Source organism: Delphinus delphis, chromosome 9 (genome assembly GCF_949987515.2).
Source record: "Delphinus delphis chromosome 9, mDelDel1.2, whole genome shotgun sequence".
Lineage (NCBI taxonomy): Eukaryota > Metazoa > Chordata > Mammalia > Artiodactyla > Delphinidae > Delphinus > Delphinus delphis.
In genome coordinates, this window is record NC_082691.1 from 106544770 (window position 1) to 106569992 (window position 25223).

Consider the following 25223-nt stretch of genomic DNA (forward strand, 5'->3'; position numbering starts at 1 on the left):
AGCCCCTCCTCCACGGAAAGGGCAGGACATCATCAAGAACTGAGGACACAGCGAAGTGAGGATATAAGACTGAATGGCCGAGGACACAGCAGGAGAACTGTGCTTCCTTAAAGGAATCGCTTCTCTGATGCAGACAAATGGACTCCCAGGATACTTGAAGACTCCCCCAGGTTACAAATGGCGGCCCCTCCATCTGGGCCAACTACAGACAGATGGGCACAACTTCTCTCCCAGGATTCAGGAAGTTTTCAAGGAAAATCCTGCTCAGTGGGCCCAGAGCAACGTGGATCACAGAAAGCACTAGGGCTGCCCCCAAACTGACCGACTTCAGAGTACTCAAATCCTGAATTTCTTCCTGATCCTTTGGAGCCGTGTGATGGGTCTCATCTGTAGTCTCCACCACAGCAAGCTCAGCGAGGGCTTCTGTGGGAAAGCGGGCAAGACGAGGGCTGACTGGCCACTGGTCCTCATTGCCCAGCACAGGGACCTCCTCAGACACACCCCCAGGGCCTTGAGCAGAGGCCGACCTGCAAACACCGCGGCTGAACTCCCAAGAGCATGCTTCAGGAATTGGAATAGCCCAAGAGAAGCAAGAGAATGGTCCACTGGTGAGGATCAAAACCCGCAGACTTGGCCTCCACATCTTGCTGATAAAACGATCCTCAACATCTTTATCCAAGATTTAAAGCATCATGAACCCGAGACTTGTCCAGACAAAACTATTATCAGCCTCTACCTCCCTGGAGTCTAGAAGCCCAATCAGGATATCACCGTCAGTGAAGAACCAGTAATCTGATGGGTCCTCAGTGCTGCTTTTATTACCCAAACAGCAGAAGCCACAACAGGAGCATCATCTTCCTGGAAGGGGGTGAAAATGGTTCTCACAAAGTGGAGTTTGTAAAGCCATTCCACGGAAATCCCATTAAGCGCCGGAAATCGGCCTTAAGAGCCGGAATGCCGAGCCTGCCCTCGGGGCAGCCCCTCCGCACAGAGCCAGCAGCCTCAGAACGTCTAGATCACATGGGCCTTTTCAGGCTCTCCGGGTGGCCCATGATTCATACCGTGTTGATTTTATTGCTGTTACCTAATCTCTTTTTCAAACTGACTGTACTTTTTCATAGTCTCCAAGTTGTCAAATTAAAGCATCTTATTATTCTATATTTTCCAGTGCAATAGAACAGAATAGCTCCGTTTATCAAATTTGCCAGGGCATGCTGGGTACGCCAGTAGATCACAACCAGCAGCTGACAAACCCAGCTTGTGGTCGCTAAACACAAAAATGAAAAAAAAAGAAAAATGTTCTGAGAGCTTCCAACAAAAATACTGATTTGGTCTGCTTCTTTCAGACCCCAAGAAAGCTTTAGAAGGAAAAGAAGAAAAAAGGGAGGGAGGAGGGAGGATGGTTCCTTCACACGCTCGGGGCCCAGGGGCCTGTGCTGCTGGGGACCGGCAGCTGCATTTCTGAGACCCCAGAAGGGCCAACTCGGGAAAGAGGCAGTGGGTGGACCTGACCCCAGGCCTCGTCCAGATCCGGAGGCCCGCCAGCCCAGCCGGGCCCAGTGAGGCTCTTGCTGTGGCGATGGACACTGTTTAGGGGAGCGAGGCGGCCGTCCTAGAGGTCCCTCCCCAGCCCCAGCGTTTGCTTCTCCACCCCTGGCCCCACTAGTGTTCATCGCTGGACTTAGGGGCTGTTTCGTGCCCAGGTTCTCGTCCAGTTGCCCACCCAGTGTTAACCCCACCTGAAGACCATCAGGTACCATCTGTCCTCCTGCCCACCCACCTCAGACACCCAAGACATTTCCACCAAGAAGCTTCCATCTGAGGCCAGAATGGGGTCTTAGGCCTCCCCCAGGGCTGCCCTCTGCATGGGAGCTGGGGGCTTGGCTAGAGTCCTGGCCTGCACAGGTCAGCACCCAAGGCAGCAGGCCTTAACCAGACCTGCCTTTCTTTTCTTTTTTTACAAACTTATTTATTTATTTTTGGCTGCGCTGGGGTCTTTGTTGCTGCACGTGGGCTTTCTCTAGCTGCGGTGAGCGGGGGCTACTCTTCGTTGCTGTGTGCCGGCTTCTCATTGCGGTGGCTTCTCTTGTTGCTGAGCACGGGCTCTAGAGCACAGGCACAGAAGTTGTGGCGCACGGGCTTAGGTGCTCTGCGGCGTGTGGAATCTTCCCAGACCAGGGCTCGAACCCGTGTCCCCTGCATTGGCAGGTGGATTCTTAACCACTGTGTCACCAGGGAAGTCCAAGATCTGCCTTTCTAAATCAGACTCTGAAATGTCTTTATAAGATTAGTTTTATTACAAAAGTAACACATGATTGCTTTAGTGAATGAAGCAACGCAAAGGCACTTAAACGTAAGTTAATGATCCTCCCGTCCATACCCGCTCCAAACTGTCCCTAGTTCCCCAGAAAGATACCAGTGGTCCTCTTCACACCCTTCTTCCTGGGATCCTCCCGTCCACACCCGCTCCAAACTGTCCCTAGTTCCCCAGAAAGATACCAGTGGTCCTCTTCACACCCTTCTTCCTGGGATCCTCCCGTCCACACCCGCTCCAAACTGTCCCTAGTTCCCCAGAAAGATACCAGTGGTCCTCTTCACACCCTTCTTCCTGGGACCCCCCCATCCACACCCGCCCCAAACTGTCCCTAGTTCCCCAAAAAGATACCAGTGGTCCTCTTCACACCCTTCTTCCTGGGATCCCCCCATCCACACCCGCTCCAAACTGTCCCTAGTTCCCCAGAAAGATACCAGTGGTCCTCTTCACACCCTTCTTCCTGGGACCCCCCCATCCACACCCGCCCCAAACTGTCCCTAGTTCCCCAAAAAGATACCAGTGGTCCTCTTCACACCCTTCTTCCTGGGATCCCCCCATCCACACCCGCTCCAAACTGTCTCTAGTTCCCCAGAAAGATACCAGTGGTCCTCTTCACACCCTTCTTCCTGGTGATACAGGGAGGGGGAAATGCAGATACATAGATGGGCTTTCCCAGAAAATTACATCATATTATAACCACTGCTCTGCAACTTACTTTTTCTACTTACTATATAATGGACATTTTCCTGGTCAGAAAATAGACATTTTACACATTTTAAGTATCTTTGTAATATTCCATACCACAGATCCACCATAATTTATGAAACCATTACCATAAACCATTCCCACATCACTGGATTTACAGCTGTCATGCGTTTTTGCCACTATAAATACTGTTGGATGCCTTTGCTTTTATATGTGTGAATCTCAAAAATAAATCAAATTATCAGTGTATTTTTCATTCGGTAAATATTGCCAGATTACATTCTGAAAGAACGTCACCAAACATACTGACCATCTAAGCACGTCAGTGCCCATTTCCCTGTGTTCTCACCCGCACTGGATGTTATTCATCTTTTAAGTGTTGGCAATCTGATGGGTGTGGGTTATAATTATATTTCCTTAATTACTATTGAAGGTTAACATATTTTCACAATTTCCTTTTCTGTAAATTACTGTATTCACATCTTCACCCACCTTCCTATGGAACTCTTTGCCTTTTTCTTATAATGTGTAAGAGTTCTTTGTAGTTAAGAATCCAAACCCTTGGTCTGCCACGTTGCTAATGGTTTTCCCAATCTGTGCATCTTCTGTATAACTGTGGCAAACTATACACAATCTGTGCCGTCGTAACCACTGTTACGTGTACAGCTCAGTGGCATTAAGTACATCCACACGGCTATGCAGCATCACCACCATCCACCTTGAGAACTTTCTCATCCTCCCAAACTGAAGCTCTGCCCCCACTGAACACGACTCCCCACCCCCCTCCCAGCCCCTGGTGCCCCCCACCCATTCTACTTCCTGTCTCTACTAATCTGCTCCTCTCAGGACCTCAGATGAGTGGAATCATTAAGTATTCATCCTTTTGTGGCTGGTTTATTTCACTCAGCATCGTGCTCTCCAGGTTCACCCACGTTGTGACACGTGTCAGAACGTCCCTGCTTTTTCAGGCTGGATAACGTTCCCGTGTGTGGATGAGCTGCCTTTTGTCTACCCATTCACATCAGTGGACAGCTGGGCTGCTTCCTGGCTACTGTGAGTAACGTTGCTGTAAACTTGGAGGTACAAATATCTGTTCTGAGTCCCTGTTTCCCTTTCTTTCGAGTATATACCCAGAAGTGGAATTGCTGGATCACACTGTAACTTTGTTTTTAATTGTCTGAGGAACCACCATAGTATTTTCCACAGCAGCTGCACCATTTTACATTCGCAGCAACAGTGCACAAGGGGCCCAATTTCCCCACATGCTTGACAACGCGTGTAATTTTCTGGGTGTTGTTTCTTTACAGTAGCCACCATAATAGGTGTGAGGCGGTGAGTCTATTTCTTTTGACTTTTCTTTATGAAGTATCTTATTCCATGCAAGCATTTTAATTGTGCTTAACAAGGCCTGTTGGGCTTTTTGAAAATATATATAAGGTTAGTAGGATCATATATTTCTACCTGTATCCCAAGAAAAGGGAGGGGAGAAGAGAGGAAGAGAGGGAGAGAGGGAGAGAGGGGGAGAGGGGGAGGGGGGAAGAGGGAGAGAGGGAGGGAGGGAGGGAGAGAGAGAGAGAGAGAGAAGAACCAAGTCTGACCGCAGAACATTCTGGACTCCACACTGGCCCCCTGTGGTGTCCTGGCTGCCGGGCCACACTCTCTGGCCACACCCACCTGCTGCCAGGGTGACTCGTGCAGTCGCTCGTGGGGAGCACAGATCCAGGACAGCACCGCTTTGTGTTACTGCCGATCACCCCACGCTGCCATTTCACAGCTGGCTCTCAACTGTACTAGAGAACATATCAAATATTGCCTGTCTCCATAAATCAAGGCCTGTGTGTTTATACTTCCATTTAAATCGCTTTCCTTTTCCAAAGAACTCAAAGCTATTACGTTATATAATGTTAATGTAATCCCACGCCAGGGCGGCCAGCTGGGGTCAGGGAAGGAAAGCCTGCGAGGACAGCTGTGGCCTCCAGGCCTGCTTTGTGTCAAGGACAAAGGGGGGGAACAGAGCTACCGCTTTCATCCTGCCGGGGCCACCCTGGCCTCCAATTAAATTAAACAGGCACACCTGTTTCCTTTATAATCAAACTTCACCAAGTCAGGGCAGATGACATATTTTTTTAATAAAATTATTTTTAAAGCTGCCTCCAAATAAAAGCTTCAGGAGGTACCGTCGCAAGAAGCCACGGTGGGACCCAGAGAGAGGCCCGGCCGCGAGGCTGCACCCCGAGGCGCTCAGGCCGGACAGCCCTGCAGCGTCGCAAACCCGGACAGCTCTGGTCACAGAGGCCACACCCCAGCCCAGGCCACTGCTTGTCATGATTGAACAGCACCCCCCCACCCAAGCAAAGACACGAAGCCGAACCATCCAGCCCGTCAGCAGTTCGTCCCCAGGGCACGCGAGCTGCCGGGACACAGGCACAAAGTTGTTCCCAGCCCTGAAATCCGCACTCTCCGACCCAGGACTTTCTCACCCCGGAATGCCTGGCGCACCTGGTATTTGACCTTCAGCCCCTCAACGGTGTCCCCCGTGGGCCTGGCAAAGACCAGTGGGCTCAGCGAAGGTCAGGCAAAGGCCCCTTCACCCCGAGGGCCTCACTGCACTGGACAGAAGGGTCCCAGGGCCGCACGGCCTCCCAAGTTGGGTCCACCCACAAGCCCCGCGTGGCGCAGAGAGCCGGGTGGAGCCAGAGCGCCTGTGTCCAGCCAGGCAGGGAAAAATCCACCCCAGACACACCCATAATCTAACGACGGGGACGGGCAGTGAGGGATAAGAAAGCCTGCCTCGTGCTGGGCCACGATCGACGTGTGCAGTGCCCGGATCTGCTGGGTCTCCTCTAAGGGGCAGCCCCTCTGAGCAAAGGCCCCAGAGCCCAGGCCTGGGAGGACAGCCTGCTCTGACACTTTAGGCCCCCCATTTGTGGGCTACGAGCCCTACCTGAAAACACAAAGCACCAGACGTCTTCTCCTCCGCCTGATAAGAGAGGAAAAGAGGGGGCCGAAAGGATGAAGCTGCGGAAGAGGAGAGATGGGAAGAACTTGAGAGCCCCCAGATCAAGCAGCCCTACTCCGGAATTCTGGGTTCATGAGCCTTAACTACTTTCACGGACACTCGTCTGGGCAGTCACCTGTAACTTTTAAATACAAACAAACAGCTTCCCACGAATCAGCTTAAAATACTGGGGTACAGGTACAGATAAAGATACGGACACACAAACACACGTTCACAGAAAGAACCTGTTCTACTTCCATTAATTTCCCATTTCCTCTCCTTTTAGTAGTGTCCAGAGAAGTTTCAGCTCCACGACGCTCTTCGGAAGAATCAAACAAACTCAGCCTCACCCAGAACCTTCGCTCCACACAGCGAAAAGCCACGCTTGGAGTCACAGTGGGCTGGTGGGACAGAGGCAAACCCACACCCTCAGCCATGTGTCCGGTGGCACCAGCACTTACCGTTCACGCAGGTCTCAGAGGGTGTGCACAGGCCATCCTCGAGTAAGCAGCCTGGGGAGGAAACACAAAGGAGAAAGGAGTCAGAGCCTCAAGACGAGCAATGCAGCCCTCGGGGCCGTGGCATCTGCTGACTCCTGCGTCCCAGAGAAGCAGTGCAGACCTGCGCGGGCTCTGAGGGTTTGGCCTTTCTGAGATGCTGCTGCATCATCTGGAAGCCAGAACAACGTGCCCCTGGCTTGAGTCAGCGAGAGGGAATAAATGCAGGCGCGGCTTCTCCATCAGGAGGATGGTCACCGTCATCCTGTCCCTTCTGGCAACGAGGAGGGGCCGTGTGCCCGAGGGGACCTTCCCGTGAGCGGCAGAGGGGACGCCGGGTGCGGGCCCTTCAGGCAGACACCTCGTGGCGAGCTCCCCGTCACGGCCAGGCCCACAGGGCTCTGTGAGCAACATCGTTCGGGTAGCGCCCCTGGGTCCCTCTCTCAAACGTCCTAACACCCGCTACGTGCACGCCCGAAATGGACAGGCAGCCTGCGTTTGTGGCCAACGAATGGGAAAGAGGAGGGAGAGAGGCACAGGCTCCATAAAGAGACCAGAACGTGAAGCGAGCGCGACGCCAGACAAGTTTACCCACAAGCGGGGGGCGGGGGAAGGGCCCAGAAGGCGGGCCTCCTGCTCTGCCTTCAAGTACATCTGCGACGCAGGGAAAGGACAAGAGCAAATCCATCCCCGGTGGGGCGACCCGGTCAGGCGAGGGTGTGAACAACGGGAGCAACAGTCAGAGTGGTCCTCGGGGCCCCCCTCAGTCTGCCCCAGGGCGGTGCCCCCTCTGCCGCTCACGGGAAGGTCCCCTCGGGCACACCTGCCCCAGCGGAGGGCCGTGAGCCAACGAGCGCCAGGTGTACCCTGAACACACCGCACCTTTCAGCGACGCAGAGAACACATTAGTTTCAAAGCGTGATGCCTGCACTCCTGTTCCTCCAACTGACAAACTCCTATTTACCCACTGAAACCCAAGTCGATAGTGCCCCCTGGAAACTCCCTTGACTAGGCTGGCCAATTAGTTCTGTCCAGGCACCCGCTGTAGGACTCTCCACATTGTATTGTGATGTCAACGTAAAGGCATAACTTCTCTGACTATGAGATTCTCAAGGTGAGAAACCACATAAATTTATGTTTTTATCCTCTACCATTTCGTGAATGGCTACCCGTGTGTCTGGAGAACAGCAGGTGCTCAAGAGTAAACAGATGAGTGAAAGAGGATGACAAATAGAGGAATTAATCACAGGGGATTCACCCCCAGGGTCACTGTAAAGTTTCCAATCAGGGAACTGCTTTAAGATCCTACAGCCGAAGCACTCATTCCTTTAAACAGATACGGACTGAGGAAGGCCCAGAACCCGGATCCGCAGAGGATGCAAAATACGGTCCCAGAACCAAGGAAGAGAGTCTCACAGAGGATGGAACGGCCCAAATTCACGAGAAGACGGAGTCTCACCCTGCCCTTGTGACAACTTTCAGAGCCGGAACTTACAGTCCCCTCGTTGCAGAGGAGAAGCCCTGAGAGGCAGGCCCAGGGTGCAGACCCGCGGCGAGCTGGACACTGCCCTGGGCCTCAGCTCGGAGCAGAGGTTCCATCCTCCTGAAACCTCATACCCTCGCGAGAAACAGCACTTCCTTTTTCAGTCTAGTTCCAACGCACACCCCTACCGCCTCCTTCACCGTGAACTGACCCCCGTGTTCAGCTCCCCTCTTCTCGCAGCTGCGCCCTCCTGTCCCACTCCCCCCTCCCTCCAGAGCCAGGCCGAGTGCGGGATAGGAGGAAAACACCCTAAGAGGGAAGCTGCGCGAATGCCCCCCCAAGACAGCCTGGCACAGGGAGACTTGGGGAGACTGAGTCCAGTCTGGTTCCCCCCAAAGCAGTGACCTCAAGGAGGTCACCTGGCCCCTCTGGTCTCAGCACCCCGATCACTGAAATCAGGGCCAGGTTAGCCAACCGCCAAGGCTCTGTTCATCCACCCAGAGGGAGACCCGCTCGGCTGGGTGACCAGAAGCAACGGCCAAGGGCCTTGCGAGAAGCCCGGGGCTCGGGCCGCCTCTCCCACGGCCCAGGCCCTCGGGGGGAGGCCGCTCTCCATTACCACCCAGGACGATCGCAGAAGACCTCAGAGGAAGACAGGACAGAGGGGCAAGGGCAGCCGCACGGCTCAGGCCAGAGACTCGCTCACAGTAAGAACTCTGTGCTTGTCACGTGGAAGCGGCAGGTGACACTGCTTGAAAAGGCATCAGGAAAATGCTTTATTCGCTCCCCGTCCTGCTCTAATCACGGCTAACAGTGAGATGCGATCTGAATGGGACGTGCATCACGATTCACTCTTGAATCCCAACCTGGGAACAACAGCGTGCTATCAGAGTGTCCACCTGGCTTGGTCTACCCCAGGGAGCCGGAGAAAATGCGTCAGAGAGACCGCCACCGGCAGCATGTCAAGTTATTTACGGCCAGAGCTGCAAATGCTGTGCACATCTCGCCCAGCCAGGCAACATGCTAATTTGACTGCTAATTTACTTGTGTCGTTATTTGCACTAAAATTAAGAAAGACCATATTTCATTTTAAATATCAGCCATAAACCATCAAGAGAGAAAGAAAGAGACATTTGTCTGACGGCGCTTGGTTTAGACAGAGTCCCATCCCCAGGTCGGCGCTGCCCCCTCACCCTGGGCGGTCACCGCTCACGCTGCTGCCTCAGGTCAAGTGCATGGATGGTCTCGGGTCCAGATGCCGCTCTGAAGGCAAGAGTTAAATCCATGAAGAAAGCCACAGCCAGCCATCTACCCTGAATCTCCTGGGGCCCAGTGCTCAGACTAGAGCTCCTCACTTAAGGGTGTGCTGCACACTGTCCATGAAGACAAGGAGCGCACGCACACGCACACACACGTGCGCACACACGCACACATACACAAACGCGCGTGCACGCACACGCACGTGCACGCGCGCACACACACACACACACTCCTGAGCTTTTTTAGTTCAAATTCTCCTTCCTCTTTACTCTGTCTGAACACTGAGAGGTGCAGTGTCACCACCTTGGTGCCTCTTTTTTCTCATCCTTTTCAGAATCAAAATGGATCCAGCTCTTCTGAGAGGAGCCAGGCTGGCTCTGCCTCTCATACTCCACCACACCCAAGAGGCATTCAGAAAGGGTTTTGTACTTTGTGGTGGAAACAGTTCATGCGAGCCGGACCCCACCGCCCTGTCGATCGGAGACTCACCCTCACCTGCCCCAACCTGTCCCTTCCACTCCTGGGGGTCCCCGCAGGTGGGACTCCGCTGCAGGGGCCAGAGGCCCCAGCCCCGCCAACTCCATCACCTCCATTCCAACCAGCCACAGTGGAGCCATTCACCCACCTGGGTCTGGTCTTCTCGCCTGACAAACCAGAATCAAAAGAACTCACTCCCCTCCCTCAGGGTTTCTGCAAAAGTTCTGAGACAGACATAAACATGCACTAACATAATACAGAGGTTTTGTGACTGAATAATGTAAGAAAAAGCCGAATGTAAAGTGAATTCTCTCACCAGAAATAAAATAGCTTCCCTCTCAGATGGACCACAAGAACAAGAGCGTGATTGTGGACCTTCTACAAGGTAAGAGGAAGACTCAGAAACCAAGAGTAGTCTCACCCAATGTTGCTAAAACTGAGAGCTGATAACGCTACGAGGCCAACGGTTTAGTATCACAGCCAAATAAAACTACAGCGAAATCCAGCGGCACAAGGACTGCACGGCATGCGTTAATGACAAGTATGTCATCCTTTTCCCAGTGGCAGTTTTCCACAACATGTCTTCTCATACGTGGATTTTCCGTTACTTTGTCACTTGTCCCAAGTAAACAATACAATGTAGCGACCTTCCCGCTACCTTGTTCAGTTGTGCTCCTGAGCTTGTCAGTTGAACACTGTGACCTGTGCCTTCCATACACTGTGTCGAGTCCTAGATAACCCTGCAATGCACTGGTTCCCATGTTACAGATGAGGAAAACCAGGACCCAAAAAGGTGAGTAATATGTCCACAGCCAAAAGCCTGGTTTGTCCCTGCCCCAAAGATGCTCTTCCCCACTACTGCACGCTGTTCCGGGTAAGAGGGTGTGTGTTCACCAAGGTCACCTGAGCAGAGAGAGGCAGGGGTGCGGCCACCGGACTTTCACCTGATGGAGCGGCAGGTCCAGCCCTCCGCCTTCACCCCTCCACTCGGAGAGCCCCTGCAGCCACACGCTCCTCCCCTGCGGCGACACCCCTGCCTCGGCTCTGCTCCTGGCCCCGGGAGAGCCCCTGCAGCCACACGCTCCTCCCCTGCGGGGCTGGTCTGTTTGCCAGGCTTTGGTTTGGGCGCTGACTTGTCATATACTCAGCGTGTTCTCCACTCACTTGGACCATTCCTCTTTTTCCGGGAGCTGCTTCTTGGCTCCACACGTCTAAGTAGCAGCAACCTAGAAGCTGTGTGTGCGGCCTTGGAACGCGAAGGTTCCTGCCTGAACCAAGCTGTGAGCCGCTGGACCCGAGTGGGAGCGGTGCAGGCCCGCCCGGCGCAGTGCCTGCAGGCCAGGGGGCCCCTGCGGGTGTGGGTCCTGAGGGCCACCTCCCCGCGGCGAGTGCCAGGACAGCCGGGACGGCTCCGTGGCCCACGGGGTGCCCGCGCGCGCAGGTGGGTCCTCCGCCGGGCCCGCCCGGGAGCAGGGCCGGCGCGTGGCGAACCGAGCCCACCAGCCGCTCCTCTGCTGCTAAAGGGAGCCGGGCGAGAGCTCTCGAGGTCTCCAGCTCCCACACGTGAGGCGTCCACACTCAGCCTGTGGCTCGCCCGATTCAGCCATTCCCTTTACTGGGAAAAGTGGTGTCGGAACACAGGTGGCAGGGACAAGGCCTCTGGTAAAGCACGTACCGCCCTCATCCCGTGACCGTCCATCCCCGGGGCCCGACGTGTCTCGAGTGCCTGGCCGGCCCACTAGGCAGCAGGGGGTGCCCCTCCTGACGGGGCAGAGGTCCCGGGCAGGGGCGGCTGGTGGACGAGGTGGCGACAGGTCCCCTCTCCCACCACGACTGCCGAGCTCTCCAGCCGGGGGGCGCCACCCCTAAAAGAGCAGAGAAGCCGTGCCAGGGCGGGGGTGGGAGGCGCAGCCCGGCTCCCTCCCTGACGGCCGCAGGGGCGCACAGGCAGCTCTGAGTCCGGCACTAAGCCCACTTCACAGACGCCCGTCACGCCCGGCTGAAGGGAGCTGGCGTCTGACAGCAGGAACCGGGCAATACCAGAGGCAGGTGTCACCTGGCCCGCGGGGCCCGGGCCGTCGCCCGCTTCTTCAGCAGCCTGTGCGCGGCTTCCTCACGGCCCGCGGGCGGGAGCCTGCACGCACGCACTCACCCTCGCCCCCGAGCGGCTCTCCACGGGGCCCACGTTGAGGCTGGTACCCGGCGAAGCCCCGGAGCTGCCCCCATCGCCACACACACGGGGGACAGAGTGGTGCGAGCACGGAAGGCAGCCTCTCGGGACAGACACTCGAGCCCTCGTGGCCATGGCGTCTGCGAGGGCGTTTTACGCCACAGCCGTACCGGCTCTGGTACGGGAACACGGCGGACGTCACGACTTAAACATCTACGGCAAAGTCACGTGACAGAAACCCCGCCTTCCCCTGACTTCGGAGACACCCGGGCACGGTGAGCGCCGCTGCTGGCACGGCGTCGAGCCCGCTGCCCACAGCCCCGGCCCTCAGGCCCACTGCTGCTCCCTGGCAGCAGCGTCGTGTCGGCCTGGCTCTGCAGGGCCTCAGGAAGCGCAGCCGGGCCGTGAGCCCCTGCACCCGGGGTACGTGACCGCTGCACCCACCGGCAGTGGCCGCCCCTTATCAACTTCTCATCGTCTCCCTCACGGAAAACACGAAGGGCTTGAAACCCTGAATTCTGGGGACCACATTATACCCTTTTCTAGCAACGAAGGCGTAAGAGTGAAAAGAGGTTCTCTTTAAAGCCGTCTTCATCTCTAATATCCCAAAGGGGAAGCAAAGGGCCTGCTCCGCTCGGTCTCCTCCGAGGTGAAGGGGTGGGTTCCCTGCACCCGGCACTGCTCTCCACGTCACCGCGCCCCAGGCACAGACCACACAAACGAGGCCCCCTGCGCCCACTGTGCTCTGCCTGGGTGCTTCCGTCGGCTCAAAGGCAAAAACGTGTCAGGGCAGGGTGTCCAGGCAGCAACAGAAAACCACTTCCACATTAAAAATCCACTTCTCTTGGAACAAGACCCTGAAAAGCAAGCAAGAGATTAAAGGGCACCAGCCCAGGGGCTGCACAATCCGAAACTGGCGCTTCCCTCCGGAGACAAGGGCAACAAGATCTCAGATCGAAGCCCTGATGGAGATTTCAAAGAGAGTGGGGAGGAAAAGGGGGAGAGGAAGCAGCGGGGCTGCCCGCCCCCCAGGACGCCCCAGAAGGAGACGCAGCTCCCGTCACAGGCCCGTCCTCCCCCTGGAGAGAGGGGGGCGGGCATCGCCTCTGCTGTGTGCAGCCGTCCACCAGCATGTCTCTGTCCACAAAAGGGACGGTGCAGGGGCGGAGACAGGAACAAAGCCCTCCAGCCCGCGGCCCGGGGGTGGCAGCCCTCGTCCTCACGCCCTGCACGTTCCACCTTCACCTTCCCAGGTTGTTAGGTGTGGGCTCTGCCAGGGCCACACCTCCCACCCCAGGGCCACGCGAACCTCTCTCTGCAGCACACCTGGGCGGCTTGCTGCGCGGCGGGCAAAGCGCACCTGGTTCAGTAACATCAGCCCCGTGCATTCCCGCTCCAGCTGGCCTAGGTGTATTCTGAGTGGCATTTTAACTGTCTCTTTGCTTTTTGTTCTCAGACAGGTTTTCTGAGATGCAATAATATTTTCCCCAAAAAGGGTATTTGCTGAATTATTCTTTTGGATTTAGAAAGCATTTCTAACCTTGTTTCCATAGATACAAAGTTAAAGAAAAGCTTTGAAAAAAATATTTAACAAGGAGCCTTGAATGTCAAATACTGAGGGTGCAAATACACACTGCATTAGGAGAAAGAAATGGAACCCCAGAGACCCCCCGACTGGTGCAGTCATGAGCCAGGCCAAACACAGCAGCTCCCCGTGAAACAACAGCGTGGAAGTGAGAACAACTGACGGAGATCAGACAAAAGTAAGGCTGCGAGTGTGGTGCACGTGCGCTGCAGACCCAGCCTTCCGCGGCTGTGCTGGATGCATGGCCTAGGGACTGTCACAGTGCTGGGCTGCCTCGGGTCTCAGGTGAAAGAGCGAAAGGTTCGTTCAGTTTCTCAGCCATTCCTGATGCATGGGGCCCCTGGACAGTCACATAAAATCTCAGGACCCTCCTTAGGAAATCAATCTTATTCTGCCATCGTCACATGATAGAACACACAGTTCTCAAACTGTAGTGCCCATGAATCAACCGGGGTCCTGATAAAATGCCACGTGGATTCCTGAGGCCAGAGTGGATCCCAGGTTTCTGCATTTCCAACAAGAAGGGCACAACATGTAGAAATAATTTTAATTTAAAATTTTTAGGACTTCCCCGGTGGCTCAGTGGTTAAGAATCCGCCTGCCAATGCAGGGGACACGGGTTCGATCCCTGGTCCAGGAAGATCCCACATGCCGCGGAGCAGCTAAGCCCATGCACCACAACTACTGAGCCTGCGCTCTAGAGCCCGCGAGCCACAACTACTGGGCCCACAAGCCACAACTACTGAGCCTGCGCTCTACAGCCCATGAGCCACAACTACTGAGCCCGCGTGCCACAACTACTGAGCCTGCGCTCTAGAGCCCGCGAGCCACAACTACTGGGCCCACAAGCCACAACTACTGAGCCTGCACTCTACAGCCCATGAGCCACAACTACTGAGCCCACATGCCACAACTACTGAGCCTGCACTCTACAGCCCACGTGCCACAACTACTAAGCCCATGCACCTAGAGCCTGTGCTCCACAACAAGAGAAGCCATAGCAATAAGAAGCCCATGCACCGCAACAAAAAGTAGCCCCTGCTCACCGCAAATAGAGAAAACCTGCGCGCAGCAACGAAGACCCAACGCAGCCAAATAACTAACTAAATAAATAGCAGCATATCCCCTCCCAAAAACAAGTCAATAAACTGAAGGAGCATATTATTAGCGACTGCATCACACAGTAAACCTAACAACTGAATGAGCATATTTATTATTAACGACTGCATCACACAGTAAACCTAACAAGCTCTTTACGGCCCATCTTCTGGATCCAAACTCTGTACTTTCCCAAGCACCAAGTGACATGCCTTACTCAAATTATCTTGTATTATCTATGAAGGAAAAAAATCATACACCAACTAACATTCATGAGTGCCCTAGGTTTCATTTTAAGATAGATGCATATTTCTATGTATTTTAATCAGGATTAAAAGGCAAGAACTGCTCCTGCGGCTTCATGTTCAGAATTCTCACACTACGAGCTCAAGGACATCAGGGGTCTTTTTCAGATAATTTTCTGGTTTTGTTTTTAAATGATGAGATAAGAAAGAACGTTGGCTATTTGTGAGCACCTGTCCACAAAAGAAGCATGGTGGTAAGTGTAGTCTTCGTGCCAAACATGAAATCCCAAATGAGACCACTGTCACTGCACATCCTTTTAACACTGACACCTGAAGTACTGGGGACACGGAGACACGCTACAGAGGATGGGGCTGAAGGGCTAGGAAGGGTGTCCGGGTGAATCTGAGCAGTAACTGTTTTTGTCCTCCTCTTTAACTTGTTGTATTTCAGCATCCTTGATCTCCCGCACCCTGCTGTCCACGGTAGGTCCAGACTACATAGCGGAACAGAGAAGAAAAATGACTGCAAACTGTGTCACAGTGATATGAACAAGCAGCGTCCAGTTGGCAACGGCACCCCGCAGGACACAGGCCACGGTACGTTAATACGCTTTATTCAGAAAGGGTTGGGGCTGCTACACTTGAAAAACGTGAGCTGACAAGGTTTCAGTCTACCTTCCCTGCTCTCGTCTATCCCCGTCTCCAGTGAGGCACGCAGTTCAGGGGTGAACAGAGACCAGGAGCGACAGGCCACCTGCAGCGGTGGACACTCCTCTCCCTCGTTCCGCCTCTCCCCTCCCCTCACCAGAGCTGGAGCCCATCAAGCCACCCGGGGGTCAGAGAGAGGAGCCCCAGGAGCTTCAGGGCACCCGGGGCACGCAAAGCACGGCCACACGCTTGTGCAGGTAAAGTGCTGTTGGGACACAGCCCACCCCCCTGCTTACACCTCATCTATGGCTGCTTCTCTCCTACAACAGCTGAGCTCAATACTTGTGACAGACACCACGGGCCTGAAAAGCCTCAATTAGTTTACAGAAAACTGAGCTGGCCCCAGTCCCTCAGAAGGAAAGCAGGTTGCTCATGGGACCAAAAGGAGGTTAGAAACTGGGCTTGAAAAAATAGGCGGGAACCAAGACAGGACACCTCCAGAACACAGCACAAGGGACGCAGCGCCCCCATGGGACTCTGCAGCAGCCAGGCCCTGCACACTCCTCAGGCGCCCCTCCTCGCCGCACGGCTCAGAGCTCGGGCACAGCAAGGCTGGCCTCGCCGACGGCAGGTGGCCTCACGGCCCCAGCACAGTTCACACAGGGGCAGCCACACGCCCCCAAACCTGGACTGCGCTGCCCAAGAGCATGTGGGCCTTTCCAGGATCCCAGGACACCACGGACTCCAAGTTCACCTCAGAACACAAGCTGGTTTTTTCCACATTCACTGCTGAGCCACCCAGCCTGGACCGTCCTGGACCATTCCCATCACTGACCTCTCGACCCCAGAACAGGACTCTGTCCTCATCCTCGTGGGAATCCACACTTGTCGTAGCCACAGCCTAAATCTTCTGGACTCTACCTGTGCAGCTGCAGCTTTTCTCCAGCCCCTCCCTCTGCGTCCTGTGCAGATTTAATAAACCGGTCCATCCTTCCCATCTATATCTAAGTCTTGGACAGGCAGGGTCAACTGAGGTCTGCACTGGGCCTGGGGCCACATCCAGGGCTGGCTAACCACCAACGTCGTTGGTAAAAGCTTGCAGCAAATGCCCCTACGAGCCTTCTTCCGCACTTGCCACAGCTGTTTGACCCTGCGGGGCAGGCCCGGGACTCTTTCTCCAGAGAAGGAAGCAGGACTGTGGTCAGTGTGCCATCCTGCCCCCCGCCCAGTAGGAGCTGTATGAACCTCACGGAGTCACCTCTGTGATTCAGTTCAAGGGCCCAACATCCAACCCATTTCCCCCTTCTATCAAGCAGAGTTAAAAGGTCAAGGTGACACAGAACCAAAGTTGAGTGCTGTTTCAAAAAGCAGGACCAGAACTGCATGAGTGGGGAAATGAACTCTCAAGATTTCTTTTCCTTCTTTCTAGTCTCCACGGCCTCATTTACATCTATATTATGGGTTCTGCTGACAACACACTATAGGAAAAGGCAAACTGCCAGGCAGCACCCAGCAGGCATGGCTGAGCTCATGGGCAGAGTGCCGCGCGGAAAGTGCGATGAGCCCTGTCTTTGTCTGGTGCTGGCAGCTTGGCCTGAGGCCCTGGGTGGCCACACATGGCGAGAACTGACGGTGGCACGGAGCAGAGCTGCCTACAGGTTTGCACAGGAGAAGTGATGGGTGACGTGCCCACCTCCTTCTCCGTGCCTAGCTGTGAACTAGGGGCGTCTTAAATTGCAATTCCACCCAGCAAGCATCCATTCAAGGTCCCTTATGGGCCACACAGACAGACACAAGTGAAATACAGAGACCCGTCCCTAGAAGCCACTAAGGGAAGTGCATCTGCATACCTCACATCGGTGATGATGACCCACCAGTAACGTTTCAAGGCCTCCATCCCCAAAGTGTCAAGGGCATGCCAGAAAATGGGCCCTGTCCTGTGCACGCTAGGGAACATTCCTCTGGGCCTGGTTCTCAGAGGGGACACTGGATGTTCTCAATGTGATGACTCTGTATCTTAGCTTCTCCCTCTGGGGTCTCCCACAGCCCCCATGACACAGAATAACTCGGATGTCCCCGGTGCGCTGACGAAAGTTTGCTTCGCTTACGCAACCCAGAGCAGGTGCTCAGTAGAGAGGAACTAAAAGCTCTGCTGCATTTATTCAGTAATAAATGAGTGATTTCCCCAACTCTCACCCTGTGAGAGCCTCACGCCCTCAAAGTCCCCCCCTTCTCATTCTCACACATTCAGAATAAGGCTATTTTATGTTTTCCAAGATTTCATTACAAAAAGAAAATTCTACCCTTCTTCGTATCCACTGTAACTCCCCCTTCTATTCTAGCCCAGGCTCTTTCTTTCCTATTGTAACAGTAAAGCAGTTCAGAGACATCAGAAATTCTCCCATTTGATGAAAAACACTGGAATTCCATGTCGAAGAAGCAACCACATTCTTACAAAAATGAGGAGAAGGAACAGAAGGAGAAAGACAATCACGAGCAGATCAGATGGGATGCGAAAAGCCACCAGAAAGGACACAAAGAACACGCTGACAGAATGAGACTGGATTCTTTTCAGAGACGATTAACGAATGAGAAAGTGACGGGTCCTCGTTGCTGTGCACGGGGCAGCAGGAGCCATGAGAACCAAGGCACTTTGCTGTCTTACGACCCCTCCCACAGCAAGCCTTACTCTCTCGCACATGTGAGACCGTATGTAGTTTGCAGCATAACATGTACCATGGATGCACGATTTTCAATTTGTTTTCCTCAGGTCGGAAGGTTGAAAGCAGGTGCCTAGGACTTGGGGACAGCAGGAAATGCCAGGTTAATTTTCCTTCTGATGTCTGTGACTGCAGAACCTCCTCTCCTCCCTCCCTCCCCTCTCCACGTTTTCTCTTCATTTCCCCCGACCTCAAAAAACAAAGAGGCGGTGGAGCGAGCTGATGTGTCAGGACTGGCAATAGCATCTCAAGGTCCGTTTCCAGGATTAGCATCCCCAGCCTCATCCTGTCGCAGGGCCCACAGAGAGCAGCATGGTTTTGTGATTCCACTTAAGTGACTGGACAAAGGCCACGCGCTGAGATATGAACGTGGAGGTTACATCAATTTACGTGGAATTCAGAAGGTAAGAGAACCCATAAACCACAGAATGATCTGTTCCTCCAACTCTTCTAAACCGTGCACGTCTCGTACCCACGTGAAAGACCATACAAACAGGGTGCTGCCCTTTCCCCTGAACATACCTCAACAGACATCCACGACCTTGCTGAAGAAAAAGGAAAACTTCCACAGGCAAGTCTCGCCGCACAGCCTTGCCCCACAGATAACACGCAGAGTCCCCACACGTTTCCCAAGCATCATGTCTCTGCAGCCCCATGGGATCAGCTCAAGCATGTGGGTGGGAGCCTGTTCACTGGGCCCCTGGGTAGAACAGGGTTGTTATCTCAGTATTTAAAAAGAAGTCATCCTTAAGTGAAAGAAGCCAGTCTGAAAATTCTGGAAAAGATAAAACTATAGAGAAGGGAAAAGATCAGTGGTGTCCAGGGGTCCCGGGAGGGAGGGCTGACTGCGTGCAGCGCAGAGCACTTTTTGGGCAGTGAAGCTTCTCCGTAATTGTGGACACATGACTCTACATGCCCGTTGAAGCCCACTGAACTTACAGCACAAAGATGAACCTAAATGTATGCAAATTTAACGAAAAATTAACAGTGAGGCAGGAGGACACCGGGATGGAATGAAGACTATGACAAAAGAATGTAACCGTGTTACAAATGTGAGAAACCACCACCTCTCAGGGGCTGCGGGAAAGATGCTGACCTAAGTAACTCTGGAAACGAGGAGAGCCTATAAAACTACTGGCAAAAGAGACTGTACATAAGCCCTGTATTCTAGTTGATAAAGTTTCACCGGGAGCACAGACTAGCAGTTCTCACACTGAAGTCCAACAATTAAGTAAATAGACTGCAGTTGGTGGGGGCCAGACCTCTCACTGTTGCAGCTGCAGACGACAGAAGCAAAGGCAGGAGACAGGAGGACCCCCGTGGCGATGAACTAGGGCTGGAGACACCGATAAGCGCCGCTGTTTAGCCTGATACAGATACAGATGGTCACAGACAGAAATATTTATGAGTGTGATTAGTGCACACACATGTGACTCCTCGCTCTGTTAGCTAAGACGTCCACAGCAATGACACCACAGTAGCCATGAGCACACCCAGTGCTCAGATCCTGGCTTCTAACCCCACTCACAAATAAAAGGCACTGAGATTCCCTAGAGAAACGGCTAATTCTGAGATTCGGGCAGGAAATACACCAGATGAGCCTAGAGCATCATGTAGCACCAGAAAGTAAGGAAGTGCTCGAGACAACAGCCATACAGATGGGAGTATTCAAAGAGAGCCGACTGAAACAGCTCCTACTGACCAAAGCTGGAAATCAGAGCCAAAAAAATACAGTAGTGGTGGATTGTTATCCAAAGTATAAAGGAAATTAGGGAATAAATAAACGAGGAAAAGAGACAAACCTCCTGTGCAGGAAAATTCCAAACAATGTGTGTAGATTCTCCCCCTCGAGGTGGGGAGCACAGCTCCCACTCCTTAGATGTGGGCATAGCGACTTCCTTCCAAAGAGTACAGTGTGGAAAGGGGGAAAGAGTTCCTTCACATGGACACACCTGGCAAACACACCTCAGCCAGGAGATCAAGGTCCACGTCAACAGGGATAAGTCATCTTGACAGTGTGTGCCCCTGACATGATGTAACGAGAACAGCATTCACCTCTGTGGTCTTCCTCCCAGAAACTCATAACCCCAGTGCAATCACGAGAAAAATATCAACAAAGCCAAACTGAGGGACAGTCTACAAAATATCTGACCAGCACTCCTCAAGGTCAGGGTCACTAGAAACAAGGGGAGTCTGAGGAAACGTCATGGCCAAGAGGAGCCTAAGGAGACACGATGACTAACGTAACACGGTACCTGGATGGGCTCCTGGAGCAGAAAAAGGACACTGAGAAAAACTAAAGAAATCTGAATAAAGTGTGGAACGTAGCTAATAGTAATATGTCAATATTGGTTCATTAATTATCACAAATATATGTACTAATGTGTTAGTAAGGAGAAACTGGGTGTAGGGTATATGGGATTCTCTGTCCTAGCGTCACAGTTTTTTGTAAATCTTAAACTGTTCTTTTAAAAAGTTGTTTTCAAATAAATTTAAAAAAAAATATATATATATATATACACACACACATACACATACACTTACATATATATAGTATGGCCACACAATGGAACATACGAAACCATCAAACGTTCTATAAGTTAATATTTCTTAGCATAATAATAGGCTGATGCTAAATGAAGCTCTGCAAAGCTGTGGCTGTAAATACAAAGGGTGTAGGAAGCAGCGCTGACGTTTACACGGCTTCTACGTTGGGCAGTGGGAATACCCGCCATTTTATTTTCTTCTTTTTTGTGAATCTGTGTTTCTGAATGTTACTGCCTTTGTAGTATGAAATATTCTACAGGTTTTCAGTTACTGGATTTACAAAAAGTCACTGGATAAAAGAAGCTGAGGAAACGATCCTGATTTCTTCACAATCTGAAAGTGGTTTTGACTGCTCACTCGCTCAGCCCATCACCCCAAGAAAACCAGAAGGTCTGGCTCATCTTTAAAATGCCCAGAACCCTGTGTCGACAAACCTTGAATTGAACAACGCAGATACTGAACAGAGAAGCTGTGACCACATTACCTTCCTGATGCTCCGTCTAAGACTGATTCCAAGAAGGGTTACTCGACGGGCCCTAACCTTTCCTTCTGTCCCCGAGGGTTTCCTTACCCCACCCCAGGAATGTCGGGGCTTCTGGGCTGAGCGCGCTTGAACACATACCAGTAAATGGGGAGGGCTCACACAGAGGACACACAGCTGGTGGGGACGAGCCTGGGATGACGGGTGGGCGCCAATCGGGGGACCTTCGGGGCTGTGAGCCCCACGAGAGTGGCCTGGCAGAGTGCCGCTTAGCGCTGGTGAAGTAACTAAGCCCACGTGGCCCCAGAGGAGACGGTCTCAGCTGTGTCCAGCTGTGGGCGTCCCCGAGGGACATAACATACCGCCGCGCCCCAGGGCAAGGTGATGGCTCCCACTGACAGAAGAGTCGGCAAGAGCTCACATGTGCGCAACAGCCACCCCCCCTCCCCCGTGCCCAGAGGGTGGTCAAAGCAACACAGGTGAGAACCAAACGCACTTTCCAAACACAGCAGCCATCGACACGCAAACACACCGCCGACGCCTGGACACAGCAGCCACCAACATGCAAGCAGCTGTCTGCTTGAGTTTGCTTCTTCCTCACTTAAAGCTATTCGAAGATTTGGGAAATATTTATGAAAAGAAAATATTAGAGGACAGATCTGCCCTAATCTGTTTCATTAAAAAGAAAACAGGAACAGTTTCTGTGGAATTTCAAGGTCAAAAGATATTTCCCTCTGAAACTTTACCTTTCAAAGTTCATACAATATTTTTTAAAAGGAAAATAGGGACAGAAAACATCACAAATGTGACCACATGGCTGACCAGAACGACGACCACCTACCCGCCTAAGTCATGCTGGCGCGTGTCTGGTTTGGGGACCCAGCCGGGCCTGCCCTCTCTCACCACAAAAGCCTCTGGGGAGACAGTGAGAGGAAAAGCACCCGAAGGAAAGGAAACCATCCACCGGTGTCACTTCAGTTTATACCCGCAGTACCGCTTCTTGCCCGGATAACTTTCACCCAACGTTAAAAACGTCGCCAGCACTGCAGATGCTCAGGAAGAGTGCGAGCAGCAGCGAGAGTCCGAGGCAGGGGCGGGAGGGCGCGCGGAAGGCTGGGGGGGGGGGGGGGCCGGGGGACGCGGGGGGGGGGGGCGCGGGGGGGGGCGCGGAGGGCGGGCGGCTCCAGCGCGAGAGCGGTCCTTGGCGCCTGTGGATGTTCTCCCTCCCACGTATTTAACTGTTAAATAACAGCGTCTTGACACGAGGAAGAACCTCCTCCCACTCAGTTCACCAGCCGCGTCCTCGGCGCCCACGGCCTCCGACGGCTTTTCCATCACCGCCTCCTCCGCCTGGTGCCCGACACGCTGCCTTGCCGTCCGCGCGCGGGTCTTCCTGCTTCTCCGCCAGCCCTCATCGCCCTCCCGCTGCGCCTTCTCCACACACCCCCGACACATCCGCGTCTACCAGGCTTCTACTGTCGGCCCCGCCTTCTCACATTTTACACTCCTCCCCGGGCCCCTCCACGTGGACGGCCTTCATCAGTCATGAGTCCTAAACACATTCCCAAACTCTTCCAAGAGCTCCAGAGGCAGAATCGCGCTTCTCTGGACACCGTCACCTCCGCGGCACGAGCACCTCTTCCTGAGTGGCCCCACGCCGGACTCCTCTTCCGCTGCCCGTCTCACTGACCAATGATGCCCGCGCCCACGTCGGCTACATCTCCTGAAAGCCCCTCTTCCGCCTCCTCCTCTCCCGTCCATCCCCCCAGCCTCTGCCTCAACAGCCTACTAACTAGTCCCTCTGCTTTAAGCCACTGCCCTGCTAGCTCTTCTCTCTGCGACTGGAAACCGTCTGCGACACCAAATGAACTGCGTCCAGTGAAGAGAACCCTCCAGTGATGGGCCCTATAAAAAGCCACCGGGCCCCTTCGGCGGGCCTGTTGTCACCACCCACTCCCACCTCGCTCACAGCCCCACTGCCTGCAGCTCTGGGCAGCCGCATCCTCCATGCTTTTGCTCATGCTATTCCGGGGACCTGGAATGCCCTTCTTGCCACCGGCCCCTTTAGACCTCGGATCACTGACCCTCTCCCTGCCCGCTTGGCCCCTGGGCCCCTTATGGGTTTAGAAAGGAAAGAGGAAAAGGAATGTCAGACACGCAGACCGAACTTCCTCCAGCCCAAGCCCCGCTTCTCTGCAGCTGCTGGGAGTCGGCCTCCCCGCCAGCCCAGGGTGTCTGTTCTCCGGAAGCGACACTACCTGCTCTCCTGTCCCTCCTGAGAGGAGTCTCAGCTACAGGTCCTCAGGGACCTGAAGGCTGACAGCCGCAACGCTTAATTATTATTTAGCGTAATTCCGTGAATTACAGGATTTCAGAGATGCGTGTACCCGCGAGCACGGATTTCTCCAAGAGGCCCCCCGTGGAGGCAGGTCCGCCTTCCTCCCGCCCCCAGTCTCAGGCCAACGCTCTGCTGATCGCTCCCCCACAGCACGTCTCCTAAGCCCGAGGCCATGGCTCACGGAAGGCCTCCAGGGAGCCTCGCGGGGACACAGTGCCCCGAGAGCCACCCTGACACCGGGCCTCACATCAGGGCCCACGGCTCCATGGTGTGAAACCGGAGGCTCCTCGGGGCCTGGCAGCGGCGCCCACTCCTCACATGGCTCCCCACGCGGCCTGCAGGCCCCCAACCCAGGCCCTGCTCGGGACCCACTGCTCTGCAAAAGGCACAGACACGGCCCTCCTGGCGCCAGGCTTCCACGGGTTTCTGGGGAAGCAAGTGTGTCCTTGAGTCCCTGAGGGGGTCACAACTTCTGGAAACTTCTGAGCGGGGCCCCAGACAGACACAGGCGCAGAGACGTGACTTCCTGCAACAGCAGTTGCATGCCTGCCAGCACCAGGGGCGCAGGCTCTGCTAGGGGGAAAGGGGTTCCCGGACGGCGCGGCCTCCCTCCTCCACTACGCCCCAGGGGACATAGCTGACCAGATGCAGAGTCCCCGAGAGCCCGGAGGGGCTTTCCCACGCGACGCCCCAGAGGTGATCCGGCAAGACTCGCGTTCCTGAAAGCCACCGCCGACATGGGAGAAAGTGTCTCCCCTCCTGCCGCTGCTGAGAGGCCTGTGAACCCACCTGGCTCTGGCCTCGCCCTTCCTCTGTCTTCTGCTTCTCCACTTCTGGGGGCCTCACCAGGGCTCGGAAAACTGACTCTGTCCTCCTGCATTCCTGACCTCGTTTCCTATGTGTGGGTGCGACAGGCTGAGCTGTGTCCCCCTACATTTGTATGTTGAAGTCCTGACCCCAGGACCTCCGGATGTGACTGCATTTGGAGATGCGGGTCTTTAAAGGTGATTAAGTTAAAACCATGGGTCATGAGTGGGCCCTGATCCAATATGACTGGTGTCCTTAAAAGAAAAGGAGGTCAGGACACAGACACACACAGGGTGACCACGTGAGGACACAGGGAGAAGACATCCAACTGCACACCAAGGAGAGAGGCCTCAGAGAAACCAGCCCTGCCCACACCTTGATCTGCCCACCAGGCAAACAGAAACGAAGTGGAAATGCCCAGGAGGAGCCCAGCAGGAGCTCCCCTCAGATAACCCACAGGCGGATGACTGAGAGGTGCCGCTGGGACGGAGGTGCATGTTCACAGCACCGCACGTGGATGTGACTGCAAATTCGCTTCTCCTGAAGGGGCTACAGTCCTTTGGAACAACCTGAGTTCTCTACGTCAGGGATTTTGTGTGTTTTGGTTGAAAGAATCAGATGGGAGAAGGGGGCAGTGGGAAGCTGCATAGCAGGCAGCTCTGACGAACATGAGGAGATGCAAACGTGGGAGGGGGCCTCTCACCCCTGAAGACTCTCCCTCACTCTTACACCACTCGGGGTCTCCATGGGGGTCCCGACCATTTGGCAAAAGGGGGCCAGGGGGCAGGTAAGGAATTGAGCAGAAACACGGAATGAGCCCATCATTCCCCCACCCCCTTCACACATGCAC

General features: G+C 54.2%; 1 protein-coding gene across 2 annotated transcripts in view; it reads right to left on the reverse strand.

The window, feature by feature from the left end:
* The window catches only part of PTPRN2 (protein tyrosine phosphatase receptor type N2), a 689751-nt gene that overhangs the window by 613081 nt on the left and 51447 nt on the right, over window positions 1-25223 (reverse strand). For both annotated transcript variants that reach the window (XM_060021206.1, XM_060021207.1), the window contains exon 2: window positions 6479-6529. In XM_060021206.1, coding sequence (XP_059877189.1) covers window positions 6479-6529 — 51 coding nt within the window. The remainder of the gene's footprint in view (window positions 1-6478; window positions 6530-25223) is intronic.